Here is a 15,753-nt window from a genome sequence, read left to right as displayed (position 1 = left end):
ACCCATATAATTGTGAATCAGTTCTTGCACTCTGGTATTATAAATATCTACATGAACTCATTTTTCTTAAGGAGATATATATTTCTTATCTCTGTTCATTGAATCAAAGACTCAGTAGCAATAAATGTCTCTAGTGCTCAGACCATGGTCTCTAAATACCAGTTCTCATAAAGAGAAACCAGGACTTCTTAGAGATATAGCTAATGCCCAGTCTGAGGCAAGAATTCTGTAAGATGAACTTGTGGGCATGTTATTATAGCAGAAACAAGGACACTTTTAAGGAGTGCTCAGTGGCCAAAGACAAGACATGTTGAGCATAACAAAAAATAGTGATTAAAATCAATTGAAACCCATATAACATATTATTTAAAAATTCATTATGTGGCCATTATTAAAAAATCAAAAAACAATAAATGCTAGTGTGGATGTGATGAAAAGGGGACATTTATAAACTGTTGGTGGGAGTGCATTAGTACAATGTCTGTGGAATATTGGTATGGAGAGTTCTCAAATAACTAAAAGTAGATCTGCCGTTTGATCCAGCGATGCCGTCACTAGGTGTCTTCCCAAAGAAACCTATGTCATTATACAAAAAAGACACCTGCACTTGGATGTTTATCACAGCACAGTTCTCAATTGCAAAGATGTGGAATCCACCTAAATGCCCATCAGTTGATCAGTGGATAATAAAAATGTGGTATATATACACCATGGAATATTATTCAGCCATAAAAAAGAATGAAATAGGACGGACTTGGTGGCTCAGCCTCTAATGCCAGCACTCGGGGAAACTAAGGCAAGTGGATTGCCTCAGCCCTCGGGTTTGATATCAGCCCGGGCAACTTGGCAAGACCTCATCGCTATGATAAATCAAAAATTAGCTGAACATGGTAGCACACGCTTATAGTTCCAACTACTTGGAAGTCTGAGGCGGAAGGATTGCTGGAAGCCAGCAGGTCAATGCTGGGTGACTGTGAGTGTGCCACTGCACTTTAGGCTGGGCAACAGAGTGAGACTTCAACTCAAAAAATTAAAAAAAAAAAAAAAAGAATGAAATAATGTCTTTTGCAGCAACTTGAATGGAACTGGAGAACATTGTCCTAAGTAAACTAACACAGCAACAAAAAACCAAACACCACATGGTCTCACTTATAAGTGGGAGCTAAACTAAAATGGACATTGGAGACTTGGAAGGAGGAGGGTGGGTGAAGGTGGAAGGATGAAGTATCACTTGTCGGGTACAATATGTACAGGTGGAGATAATGGGTACACTTAAAGCTTAGACTTCTGTGCCATTATACAATATATCCATGTAACCCAAAACCATCTGTACCTCCTAAAGCTATTGAAAAATTTTTTTTAATTGTAAAAAAACAGAAAAAAGAAAAAATCCATATGTTCCTGATGATGCTACCAAGTGAACTAAGTAAATTTTGGAAGTTTCTGGCTTCCCCTACCCTACCCTCCTCTTGCCTCGGTCATCTGTGGTAGTTGCTAACACTCCAAAAATCATTGTTTTGAAAACTGGTAAATGACAAGAAAGAAAAACACATTTATCTTGCTTTTCTTTTTCTTTTATTGTTTTGAGTCAGAGTCTCACTCTGTCGCCTAGGCTGGAGTGCAGTGGCACGCTCATGGTTACTGCAGCCTTGATCTGCTAGGCTCAGGTGATCCTTCCACCTCATCTTTCCTAGTAGCTAGAACTACAGGCATGTGCCACCAAACCTGGCAAATTTTTTTTATCTGTCGTAGATTCGAGGTCTTGCCAAGTCGCCCAGGCTATTCTCAAAATCCCTGGGCTCAGGCAATCCTCTCACTTCCCAAAGTGCTGGGATTACAGGCGAGAGCCACCGTCCCTGGCCTTTTTTTCAAATCATGTTTTATGAAAACCAAATCACTGTAAAAAAAAAAAGGGGGGGGTTCCTTTTAAAGAAAACCAGTTTAAAATGTATAGAAGGAATGATAGAATTTGAAAATTACTATATTGCTATATCTAATGAAATAATGGGACTAGACAATGATCATTAATAGATAACATTAGATGGGAGCTGCTTAATGGGTAGACTGGGTTGACAATTGATCTATGGATCAGTTTTAACTTTACTAAGACAGATGGTATATCTTTCTAGATACCATGGAACAGGAATTCCAAACCACCCAGCCTCAGGTATTATTGTCAAAGGAACTGAACCTGAATTTAATTGAGTCTCTAGGTATAATTACCAGTTTACAGGAAAATAGGAATATAGGAAAAATATCATAAGAAAGTCTACAAGAAAAGTGTTCTATTTCCTCCAACAAATAAATGTCATTAAAACTGTGGCTCAAAGAACTGTTGAGGATATTAAAGGAGACTTAATGTCCACAACCAAATGGAATATGTGGATCTAGTTTGCATCTTGATTCAAACAAACTAATTGTTTAGTGAGCGTGCCACTGCACTCCAGCCTGGACAACAGAGTGAGACTCCGACTCAAAAAAAAAAAAAAAAAGATAAAACAGGATAGACACAATGTTGATAATTGTCAAAAGAATGATAAAGTTTCATTTTATTGAACTGTTTTATGACTTTCTTTGTTTTCTTTTTTTCTTTGACTTTCTTTGTTTTACAAAGTTTAAACATGAAGAATGTATTTTGACACTGAAGTGAAAGTTCTAGCTATGAAGAACACTGAAAATATGACTGAGGTCGGCCACTTAAAATCGTACTAGTGGGTTTTGCTGGCATTATTACTGTTGTGAAGAAATATTTTTATCTTGTGCTTTCTAATCTTGTCTGAGCACCTTCCTCTGAGAGCTGGTGATTTCAGTGTGTAAAATAAGAGCTTGGCATTTGTAGCCCATTTTGATACATGGCAGGCTGGAAAGACTTTCATCCCAGCAGGGATTTGATTGTATTCATCCTTTGCACTCCTGTGAAAACTGCATGACGATCAGGAAGAACACTGCTACCCACCAGCTGTTTACTCTGCATCAAGCAATGTCGAGGGGTGCTCAAGGCCTGCCTCTGCCTTCTAAAGAGCCATGTCCTCTGAGGCTCATAAGGCCAACTTCACCAGTTCTCACCTTCTCTATCCTTCACTATCTACATGTCGTTCCACAGAGTCATCAGGAACCCTGTAAGAAAGACATCTTCCCTTGTAACATATATTTACTCAATACTGCCTTTTTAAGTCCTTCTAGCCTATCTGCAGCTCACAGATGCCAAGTGCTGATTCATAGCATGTGCATGGGTGATGCATTGCAACTCTGAGGAGAGTGCCTGGTAGTGCAACACACACGCCTTAATAATTGCTTTTCTGTACTGTGTCATTGAAGATATGTGCTACCAGAGCTTGTCATTTGATAAAGAAATTTTTACAATAATTCATTCTATTTTTTCTTCAAGTATATTTATCCTCAGCCTGAAGACTTAGTTTAGTTTAGTTTAGTTTTTTAAAGCGTCTTGGCAGTTGTGTGACTTATACCTGTTTTTGCTACCAGGAATACAACTTTGAATGATGACTGTTGGTGTGCCTCTGCTTTTAGTGACAAAATTAGTTATTTTGTAGTCTAAGAATTATTCTACAGTTGTCAGAAAAGCTAGATTGGCTTGTTAGAAGTAACAGTGCATGATGCCGGAGCTTCAATGTCTGTGCTTGGCTAAGTTTCTATCTAGTTGATGGTCTAGGAACTAGAGACAAGTGGATTGCAAGTCCAGTAATGTCAGACTTATAATACATATCAGACTTCTTTACCATGCTTCCACACTATCTGCTTTTATAGAATATTTATCTTTAAAGGTTCACTTTTTTAAAAAAGAATGTTTGGATTCACTTTTTTCTTTTTAAATTTTAAAGTTGTGGGGTACAATTCAGGGTAAGGTATGCAAATGTTCATTATGCCAGTACCCTTGTTGATGAGGTGTTCCTTCCCTCCCCCGGTAGATTCCCACTAGTGCCAATTGGATTCACTCTTTACTAGTGCCAAAAGTCTTATTCATCATTTAGGTTTATAACATTATTTCATCTTGTGTTTTCACTTTTGTTGTGTTTCATTTTTGTGAATTCAAAGAGTAATGTTATGTAATAGTAACAGTAAAGGATGTCAGTTTAAATGTAAACAGTAAGCCAGGCATGGGGGCTCATACCTGTAATCCTAGCACTTTGGGAGGCTGAGGTGAGAGGGTTGTCTCAGTCTAGGGGTTCAAGACCAGTCTGGGCAATTTGGCATAGCCTAGTCTCTACAATAAATCAAAAAATTAGCCAGGTGTGGTGACATGTGCCTTTAGTTCTAGCTACTTGGAAGGCTGAAGCGGAAGGATTGCCTGAGCCTTGGCGGTTGAGGATGTGGTGATCTGTGATCATGCCATTGCATTCCAGCCTGCAACAGAGCAAGACTTCAACTAAAAAATACATGAATAAATAAATACATAAATAGATGTAAACAGTAATGCTTCCAAAATGTGAAAATGTATTTATTGTGACAGACTTTATCAAACTAAAAGTTGATGAAGACCAACATGCTGTTAATATGAGGTTTACAGAGAGAAAATGATAGAATCTGGCAATTTCTAAATTTCAGATTTCTTTAAATTATAATTTATCTTACATTTTTGAAATGCATGACCAAAAGAAAAAAACTTTGTTGCTTTATGTTCGTGAAACCACCCAGTTACTTGTAGACCCCTAGATAGACCAGACCACTGGACCCACCGTGGTGGTTTCCGATTCATACACTAAAGAGCACCACCTTCACACAAGAATCTGGGGGACGTTTGCATACAATACATTTTCCTTCAATGCCAAGGAGTTCTCAGACTCTGAAATCTGCCCATGTAGGACTGTGTTTCTCAAAGTGTGATTTTTAGAACCCTTGCATCAAAATCACTTGGGAAATTTCTTTAACAGGTATATTCCTAAGGCCTCATTCTAGGCTTCATAGCAGACTCTCTGGGCATGAGGCCTGAAGGTCTGTGTTTTAAACAACTTTCCCCAGTGAATCTGGTAAGAAAATGGTTTAAGTACTGCTTAGGGTTTCTGCAACAGAGTAAGAATGTCTCTGTTTGATCCATATGACACATTACTTTTATAATTTATGATGAATATTTTTCCTTCTCCTTTTTTACCCTCAGGACTTGTCAGTCACATCTGTAACATGTTCACTGAAACTGCCACACTGTGCTTGGATATGGACAACAAAAACAACGAGTTGGCAACCACACTGCTGTTTTCCCTGCTTGATATTTTGCACAGCATGCTGACCTACACATCCAGTGTCGTACGGCTGGCTCTGCAGGTTAGAGGATCTCTTCCTGTGTCTCAAGCAGCCTTGCTCCATGTTCTTACATTCTCCTTTTCCTCATCGTCCTCCAATGTGTCTTTATTTATTTATTTATTTTTAAAGAATATGTCGTTCTATAGAGAGGGTCCACCAAAAAACCACCCTTGGTTGACCAGAGAATTTGATCACAAAATCTTTATTTTTATTATTTAAAAAGCAGGATTTATTGAGAGGACAGAAAAGCTCCCACAGTGGGGGAAGGTTGCCCTTATCACAAAATTTTAAGCAAAAGAAGAGAGCTTTACTAAGCAATTACTTGGTAAGCTTTAGTTGGAAAACCACTACGGACCAAGGAGACCATTTGCTGTAGGCATATTCTAGGGTTGGCCAAGCACTGTACAGCCTTTCATATCCAGAGACAGTGCTCCAGCCCCCCTCAGCAGGATGTGTCAGCTTGCTAGGAACAATGGATTGTAGGTCCACACACACATGCATATATATGCAGCACATAAACTCTCTTACTTGCTTTTCCTTATGACTGATATGGAATTGCAAGATCGTTTTGAGGATTATAAGTGTATTCAGTGATCATGGAAAATGTCCATTTGTCCTGAACTGTAACCTATATTTCCTTAGCATCCTGCTCTATGAAAGGAAGGAGATGTGGTTTTATAGAGCACTTTCCGTGTTAGGTGCATCCCCAAGCCTCATTCATTTAATGCTCTGCCTAACCAACTAAGTCAGATGATGCTTACTTAGATCAAGTGAAAGACCCATGGCCAATGTGAATTCATTGTTATATTTTAAGTCCTGATAAAATTGCAAGAGATGTATATCAATTGGTAGCAACCTAGCTTGAATAAATACAGACGCTGAAGCTGAAACTAGACTGCTTTGATATCTTGCCAGGATTCACAGTAGCAGAGCCAATATTGAATCCCTAGATCCCGGTATAGTGTCTGCTATTCATCATCATGATTAATGGTATCTTTTATCCACAGTGAAGCTGGTTAAGTATTAAGCTTGTCTAATATGGTTTAATAAATAATTCCAAGATCCCTTCAACAAATATGGTAGCTAGTTACTAAGGTTACTAAGTATTAACCCAAACTGTAATATCAGTAGATTAACATGGATTTTGAATTACCTATTTGCTTTTTATTTACTCATCTATAATTCTAAATTAACAGTAAAACATTGTTAAGTACTTATGGAATCCTGAATTTTGTATTTCTTCTTTTCCTTTATTTTCTAATACGTCTCACTTCAGAGAACACGGTTTCTTTTTTCAGTTTCCACAGTGGTAGTTTTATGTAATTCTTTGAGATGTAGTCAATTCTTACTCTCACAAGATGGCTTGATAACAATCTGTAAAGGATTATGTCTTGTAGATTGCAGATTTTTTAAAAAGATCAGAAGTTAAAAACCTCCAGAGCAATAGAAATCCTCTTTTATTACGAGTGATTAGGTAGATATTCTGGGTGTGTTTAAAAGAAACCTCCTTAATACAAAATATTTTCCAATTTGCTAGCTTGCCAGCAGATACCTGTTTTTAAATTTTTTTTCATATTATTCAACAGCACTGTATAATTTACTGCTATCATCTTCTAAATTCTGCCTCATAATATCTGCACATATTGCTTTGGGCCTTGACAACTGACTTTGATCTTCATAACACCTGGTGTCAATCTGAAGGTGATAGAGTCCTTGAGGCTAAATTAGGAGAAAGAGTTGGGAAAAGAAATGGAGTGTGAATCAAAGACACATACACCTGGAACATTGAACTATAAGTACTTTTCAAAACCCTAAGTCACCTCTTCCATTTATAAACATACTTCTCACACTGAGGATTCTTTTGCACTTAAAACCTATATCTACTTCTAATAGAAACTTCTTTAAAGTAGAAGAATTGAGGGAGACCAGTGTGTAAAATTATAATAGTGCTTAGATTTATGAAGCACTTTTCTTTCCTGGGGAGGATAGCATGATAAAAGGGTGTATACCGGGAGTAGGGGCAGGCAGGTAACAGAATCTTCATCAGGAGTTCATACCCTGCCCCCAAGCTGCCCTGTCCAGAACTGGTCCCAGTTTCACCCCCAGAGTGTCTCGTATAAAAGATACAGAGGCAGAGACACATAACATGCTCGAGATTCACTGGTGTGGGGGCACATGGGCCTTGTAGGCCAGAAAGCCTTGGATTCAAATTCCAGACTCATTACTTTTCATCTGTATGACCCTGGGCAAGTTACTGCACCCACGTATTGGTTTCCCTATATGTAAGGTAGATATGATAACTACTCTGCAGGGTTATTATGAACCTTCAATAAGAGAGTATAGCATACATAATTATATATAAATATGAAGTGTCTTACATACACCTGGCCCAAGGAAGGTAACCAATAAGTGGTTGCTGTATCATGAACAGAAACAAGAAGAAAAAGGCTCACCATGCTTATAGAGGCTTCCTGTGAGCTATGATTTCCTCATTTCTGCATCTGGGTCCATGAGAGGGCACTCAGTTCATATTTACTGACTAGACTGACTCTGAGTAGGCTTATGAGTTATTAATTCTTGTTTTATTTTTCATTTATGAGTCTAGCATAAGACATAAGACACCTGTAATTTCAGCAAGGATCAAGAGAGAAAGGGTGTTCACACTCAAGGAGCTTACAGTTTAGTAGAGAAGACTACAAATATCCAAAGAATGAAGCAAATACTCTTATCACATATGTGAAAATGGAATGGTGAGAAGGTGCAGGGGGTTGCAGAGTGAATAATGGGAGAAGAGGGCCAGACCCAGGTTTGAGGTTAGGGAGGGCTTTTCTAGGGAAGACATATTTGTTATTATAATCCAGGTCTCCTGACTTTCCAATCTGGGCCTTGTCTATCATTTCTGAGGTGTTGTAGGAAAGCTTGTTATATTAATTCTTCTGATAGTAGAATGATTAAACTGCTGTTGATTTGCAGTTATACCAATATTGTTGAAAGACTGAAATGTGGCCACTGAGTCTTTCTTAGTCTCATACACACAAAAAGGCTATCTGTGGGTGGGGGCTGTAGTCTATTTATAGTATCTCTTATAATGATCCAGTCTGACTCTTCCATGCCCTTCTTTTTATTGTTCTTCCCCATAAACTACCCTCTGTCTGGTTCTGAATGCAGATGAGATTATTCTGCCATGGTTCATAGTCCCGATACAATCTACTCTTCCTTTGAAAGCTTCAGTGACACGTCATTATCTATGATACAACTTTCTGACTCCTTGCCAAAGCATTCAAGGCCTTGTATGTTCCAGCCCCAGGGCTGCCTGTACCCCTACCAAACAGTTGCATTACCCTTTTCTAAATGGGCCTATACCTTCTCACCTTATGCCTTTTCTCATGGAATTGTCAGCTCCTGAAATTTCTGCAATTCATCTTACTCCCTGTGGACCTCATCCTTATCATCTAAATGGTAGTCAATTGTCACATTCTCCTACTTAATTCTGCCTCCTAGACTTTGTTTCCACCTCTGTTATAACAGTTTCCACGCTTTGACTTTTGCATGGTCATTGAGAAGCTTGTCATCCTTTTCATTGAACCATGAGATCCTAGAGAGAGGGGACTGAGTCATACTCATCTTGGCATCATGAATGTGTACATGATAGCATTTGGGGAGTGTGACGAGTGCTGAGTAGAATTGCTCCAGACCACACTATTGACGGTTATGCTCCAGTGTTAAACCTGCTTGATGTATTAGACAGGAACTACTTGAGGAATTGACTCTTTCTTGTTCTCTACAGATGCCTTACCCTCCATGTTTATTCAGCAAACCTCTATTGAGTATGTACCTCTGTGCACTAGATTCATGTAGCAATGCTAGATGTAAGAGAGTTACATTCTACCTGGTTTTTCTTTTCCTTCTGAGCAGTTAACTATATTCTGTTGTCTCATTTTAGGTAATGATATATTGCTGTTTAATATCCAATATGGCTCATAAGTTGACATTCCTGGTTTTATATGTTTAAGACTATTAGAGTTATATTCTACCCAAAGATCCTCCCTGAGATCAATATTCATATACCCAGTAGCTTGCTCAATATGACCACTAGGATGCCCCACAGTCCAAGCTGAACTCGGGATTTGCCTCCCAAACCTACTTCCTGCCAGCAAGCTCTGTCTCCCTCTCCCTGCCATGCAAACTAGAAACCTGGAAGTCATTCTTGATATTTCCTTCTTTTTCATATCCCACATCTAATCTGTCACCAAGTAATGTCGAGTTTTGCCTTACATATCTGACAAATCCAATTACTTTTCCCAAACCCTGCTGCTACCATCCTAGCCCAGACTAGCTTCTTCTCTTGCCTAAACTGTAAACAACTAGGAGTGGTGGGAGTGGCTAAGTACTTAGGGTAGCTGGGAATGGAGTAGGTTCACACACAACAATGACAAAAGGCAGTGAGTTCTGGAGGGGTCAGTGCAATCAGAGGCAAAGGCAGAGGACCTGGATGGAGAGGACAGTGGTGATGGCATGGCAGAGACAGGAGCCCTGTGCAAAATGCACACAGAGGGTACAGATCCAGAAGTCAGAGGCTGACCTCAGGGAGTATGATGTTGATCAACTGGAGAGAAACTGAAAGGAGAGGCAGACTGGGGGCTCTGCATTTGTTTTTGGTCTTCAATGCTTACTGCTGTACCCATGTAAGAGTCTCTGTTGCACAGAGCTTCCATTGTGGGCAAGTATTTTCGTGAGGAGAGTTGAATTTCTTTCTTTCTTTTTTTGAGTCAGAGTCTCACTCCTTCACCCAGGCTGGAGTGCAGTGGCACGCGCAAGGCCACCACAGCCTCAACTTTCTGGGCTCAGGCAATCTTTCCACCTCAGCCTTCCCAGAGTTGAATTTCTAATGTATTCCTGCTGGGTATGTTCCTGTTGTGCAAAGCAGCAGCATTCTCTTTCTTCTGGAACCCCTGGCAACTTCTCAAGGAGGTGGCTCGTGAATACTGGTGAGCAGGGTCTGGATGTTTCTTGCTGACTATAGCAAACGGCTATGCAGATCTTGGAGGATCTGGAGGACCACTGGATATCCTGACAGGAAAAGTACCACAGTGTGTACTTGTTCTGTTACCCTACCTGCATGTGTGTCTGGAGTAGAAGCAATGCCATCAGGCCCCTCATGACTACCTCGGTCCTGATTTACAAGACTGTCTTATCTTTCTCAAGGGATCATCAGTCCACTCTAATGGGTAATTTGGTAATGTGACAAGGCTGATATTCCATGTCAGATCATGCTTCAGAGGACAAGGGACCAATGGCCAAGATTCAGATAGGTTCAGGCCTTTGGAGAGCACTGTATGTTTGTTTTCTGGGAGGAAATTCTCCTTTTCTGAAGCAGTCAGTCAGGAAGGAGTGGGGAGAGGGAAGCTCCAAGCTAATGATCGCCATTGTTCCCATTTAGCGACAGAGAGGTGCAAGTTGTTAAAAGACAGGTGTCTGATTTTTCAGTCAAGTCCTTCTGAACCAAAGAAAGCAGTCAACTGAAATTCTGTCCATAGGCCTGAAGTGCAGAAGAAAACAAGGCATTTATGAGAAAGGACCCTGGAGTCTAGGTTAATGACCCCAGGTGAGGCAGCCTACGTCCTGTTCTGTGGGCTCTTGCAAATGTAATTATCTTGGTTTTGTTTCTTCTGAGTAAAAGTAAAAGCAGAGAGAATGAGTGTGTTTGAAATGTGTACATACTATAGCAAACACAAATAGTACCATTTTTTCATTATAAAGTTATTCCTCTGTGATAGAAAACTCCTTTGGAATTAGTTCTATACACCTCCTGGGAGAAGGCACACTTAGCATAAAAACCATTCACTTGGGCAGGCGAGACCTCATCTCTACAATAAATAAAAAAAAAATTAGCCAGGCGTGGTAGCATGTGCCTGTAATTCCGGCTACTCAGAAGGCTGAGGCGGAAGGATCGCCGGAGCCAAGCAGGTCGAGGCTGTGGTGACCGGGAATGGCCACTGCATTCCAGTCTGGGCGACAGAGTGAGACTCCAACTCAAAAAACAAAACAAAACAAAAAAAACCATTCACTCATTTCTTATTTTCATTGCAGTTATGCCTAAGGACTGTAGACCCACATATGAAGCCTGTTCATGCTTGATACTCTGGACACATATTCTAGATGATGTCTGAGCATGTGTATGCACATAGAGATGGAAAGTATAGCAGAATGCATTTGGTGTGTGTATCATATCTTGTGCATAAAACAGCCCAAAGGAGATGAGCTTTTGTGTCTTGGAGTCAGATAACCTGGGTTTATTCTCTGACTTTGTCACCCCATTATCTGTGAGACTTTGGACAAACTACTTAGCATCTCTAAAGTTCAGTTTTCTCCAGCACCTCATCTCAGGATGCTTGAAATGATAAAGTGCTTTTCCACCTCGGTAGGTGAGACATCACCATCTTTCCTCCAGCAGCAGTTCATGTTATTGCTTTATCTTTTTGCTGTCCATGCAACCTCTGGAACCTGAGCTGGTGGCAGTGGCAAAATGTATACTTTGTCTTGTGTTATAACAAGACATAATATCTCTTCTTGGACCTCCGTCTGTACTCGAGGAGACCAAGGCGGAATGCTTCCTTAGCCCCTTTTATCTGCTAGGCCGAGTGGATCTGTCTTCCAAAACCAAGCTGACTAATCACCAAGACCCTCTTTTATTTCTCTTCCCCTTTGCAGTCCCAGAAGTCTGGCTCGGGAGGGGACACTCAGGCTGCGGAGGACCTGCTGCTGCTCAGCAAACCCCTGACAGACCTCATTAGACTGCTCATTCCGCTGGTGAGAGCTCACCTGTTTATATGTCTTTTAGAACATTACTGAGGTTGAACTAATTTTATTTGAATTTCATGATTTCTTGAGTCTCTGTGTTATTTTTATTCCCTTCAAAACCAGAGCCAAAAGAACTTCCAGAATATTATTTGGTCTGGAAATACTAAATTTCTATCTTATTTTAAAACTAGGTGACTTATCATTCATTTAAATAGATATTTAAGTAAGGCAGAATCTCAAATCTAATTACTTTCTTAATAATTGTGAGGTTAAAAAAAAAGAAGAAAGGAAAAAAATTCAACAAATGAATTCCAAGAAGGCAGAAGAAATCATTATGGGAATCAGTTCTCTTTCAAAAAGGTATTTAGAGTTATATTTGCATTCAGGACTCCCCAGAAATGCAGAAGCACAGACACAGACCTAGGGCATACCCCCTCAATCTTGACAAAAATGGAATGAAATAAATGAAATCAAATATAAACAATTAATGCTATTCAAGACCACCGAATATTCAGAAACTCTCAACAGACATTAAGAGTTTGGATGAACTAAACAGTTTTTATTTTTATTTTTTTTTGAGTTGCAGTCTTTCTTTGTTGCCTAGGCTGGAGTGTAGTGGCACAATCATGGCTCACTCCAGCCTCAAATTTCTGCGTTCTGGTGATCCTCCTGCCTCAGTCCCCCAAATAGCAGGGACTACAGGCACACGCCACCACACACCTGGCTAATTTTTTTATTTTTTTTTTTGCAGAGTCAAGATCTCACTATGTTGCCTAGGCTGGTCTCGAGCAGTCCTCCTGCCTAGGTCTCCAATTGCTGAGATTACAGGTGTGAGCCATGTACCATGCTGAGTTTTAAACAAACTTAAAGATGACTCAATGTATGTACACATGACTCCCATCCTTGGAGAAAGCACTCAGCCAGAGGGGTCAGTTGATGAAATTCCATAAACGTCATGACAATCTCTCCAGATTTGTGGCTCTAAGGACTAAGGATACAGGGAACCCAGGGAAATGCAGTCTCCACCCTTCATAGAGCCAGATAGACAGCTCTTCAGCTCTGTAAGGACTGCTAGGATTTGACTTTATACCTTATGGCTCAAAATAAGGCAAATGGAGTTTGGGTGAATAATTCTATAGAGTTAATTGTATTCAGTTAGTAATGAATGGTTCAAATAAGGAATAGCAAAAAAAAAAAAAAAAAACCTGAAAAAAGATCAATCAGTGCTGGGTAATATTAAATAATAGCATCTAAGGAATAGAACAGTCACAAATAAGTAGCCAAGGGCTCATAGTAAAGTGAGGGAACAAACTCAAAACTCTAGAGAAGCATATATGCCCCTGACAGAGTGGAAGGGTCTTTGGTTTAGAACTTTGTATGAGGCTAAAGGGCAAATAGCAAAACTAATTACTCCAGCTTGGAGTATAAGAGCTGAATCCTGACAACCGAAGGGCAGGAAACAAATCAGGCTCCTGTGAACAGAAAGGACAGACTAACACAAATGGCACACTCTTTAGGAACATGTTAGAGACCCAAAACAGCCTAACCGAGTTTAAGTAAACAGTAAACTGATACAATATGTGATCTGGCATAAAAGAGATGAGATAAATAAAAATAGCTTAACAAAGACAGATAAAGAATCCAATATTGATAACATTTTTAGGACAGTCTATTTAATAACATCTTATAGACAAAGTTTTGGTGTTTGTCACGTTTTAAGATTTGTTTTCTTTTAATAGGTGAATTTATTCCAGCTGGACTTACTGTTAAAACTTATCATTGGTCTTAATTTTATTTGCCTATGTAATATTTTCTTTCTAAATGTTTTCCTATGTTAGGTATCAGGTTTAATGCCAAAAACCAAAACCAAAGAAAAAACCCTTCTTTTGACTGCTTGTGTGTCTTCTAATGAGAAGTATCTATTCATATCTTTCACCCACTTTTTTTTTTTATATTCTTACTGTTTTTTTTTTAATTAATCAATATTTTTTATTATGGTTTTGTGGGGTACAGTTAAGGGTTAGGTGTACAATTATGTTTCATTCAGGCACCCTGTTGATAAGAGGTGTTTTCCCATCCCCAGACAGATATTTGCTACTGTTAATCCCATCCCCCTCCCCCCGCATAGTTTCCCAGTACCGTCAGTCATTTTCTTATAGTATTACATTGGATGTTCAAGGTCCATTATATGAGTGAGAACATGTGATATTCGGATCTTTGTTTTTGTGAGAGGTCACTCAGTATTATAGACTCTAGTTCCATCCAGGTTGCTGCGAAATTCATGATTTTGTTTTTTTTTTATGGCTGCGTAGTATTCCATCGTGTATATGTACCACATTTTTTTAATCCAGTCCTCTTTTGATGGGCAGCATGGTTGTTTCCAGGTTCTTACTATTGTGAACAATGCTGCGATAAACATACGTGTGCAGGTATCTTTTTTATAGAGTGATTTGTGTTCTTCAGGGTATATTCCCAGTAGGGGGATTGCAGGGTCATATGGAAGGTCAATTTTTAGAGCTTTTAGGAATCGCCACACTGCTTTCCACAGAGGTTGCACTAGTTTACACTCCCACCAACAGTGTAGAAGTTTTCCCTTTTCACCACACCATCTCCAGCAGCTGTTATTTTTTGATTTGTTGATAATTGCCATTCTGACTGGAGTTAGGTGGTATCTCAGTGTGGTTTTGATTTGCATCTCCCTGATGATTAGTGAGGTTGAGCATTTCTTCATGTGTCTGTTGGCTGCTCTGATGTCTTCTTTTGTGAAGTATCTGTTCATATCTTTTGCCATTTTATAATGGGGTTGTTTGTTTTCTTCTTTTCAGTACGTTTCAGTTCCTTGTAGATCCAGGATGTTAAGCCTTTGTCAGACCTAGAGTTGGCAAATACTTTTTCCCAGTCTGTAGGCTGTCTCCCTGCTCTCTTGATGGTATCTTTGGCTTTCCAGAAGCTTGTCAGTTTAATAAGGTCCCATTTGTCTATCTTCTCTCTTATGACCTGTGGGTTTCGGGTTTTGTACAGGAATTGGATGCCAGTTACAATTTCCATGAGAGTATTTCCTTCCTTTTCTAAGATTCTTATGGTTTGAGGTTTTACATTTAGGTCTCTGAACCATTTGGAGTTAACCTTTGTGCATGGGGATAGATAGGGGTCCTGTTTCAATCTTCTGCATGTGGTCAGCCAGTTTTCCCAGCACCATTTACTGAATAGGTTCTCCTCTCCCCATTGGTAGGTGGTGGGGGCTTTGTCGAAGATGAGTTGGTTGAGAAATTGAGGTTTTGCTTCTGGAATCTCAATTCTGTTCCATTGATCTATATGCCTGTTCCTGTACCAATACCAAGCTGTTTTGATGATTGTAGCTTTATAGTAAAGTCTGAAGTCTGGTATTGTGATACCACCTGCTTTGTTTTTTTTGCTGAGGATTGTTCTGGCTATTCTTGGATATTTGTGTTTCCAAATGAATTCCTGTGTTGTTTTTTCTAGGTCTGAGAAGAATGTTGTTGGTAATTTAATGGGTATTGCATTGAATTTGTAGATTGCCTTAGGTAAGATGGACATCTTCACAATGTTGATTCTTCCGATCCATGAGCATGGGATATTTTTCCACTTGTTCATGTCAGCTTTGATTTCTTTGAGCAGTGTTTTGTAATTTTCATTGTAAAGGTCTTTCACGTCTCTGGTTAGGAAGATGCCAGA

General features: G+C 39.4%; 1 protein-coding gene across 1 annotated transcript in view; it reads left to right on the top strand.

Moving 5' to 3' along the window:
* LOC103256010 (serine/threonine-protein kinase ULK4-like) overlaps positions 1-12,066 on the top strand; it is a gene marked incomplete at both ends in the record, with an annotated part of 171,121 nt that extends 159,055 nt beyond the window's left edge. The window contains 2 exons of the mRNA XM_021710388.1: positions 5,114-5,277; positions 11,968-12,066. Coding sequence (XP_021566063.1) covers positions 5,114-5,277; positions 11,968-12,066 — 263 coding nt within the window. The remainder of the gene's footprint in view (positions 1-5,113; positions 5,278-11,967) is intronic.
* Between the last annotated feature and the right edge of the window lie 3,687 nt (positions 12,067-15,753).

This window comes from Carlito syrichta, unplaced genomic scaffold (genome assembly GCF_000164805.1).
Source record: "Carlito syrichta isolate Samal-C Ts95f unplaced genomic scaffold, Tarsius_syrichta-2.0.1 Scaffold288837, whole genome shotgun sequence".
Taxonomy (NCBI): domain Eukaryota; kingdom Metazoa; phylum Chordata; class Mammalia; order Primates; family Tarsiidae; genus Carlito; species Carlito syrichta.
Note: the sequence above shows the minus strand (reverse complement) of the source record. Positions and strands in the feature narration are given on the sequence as shown.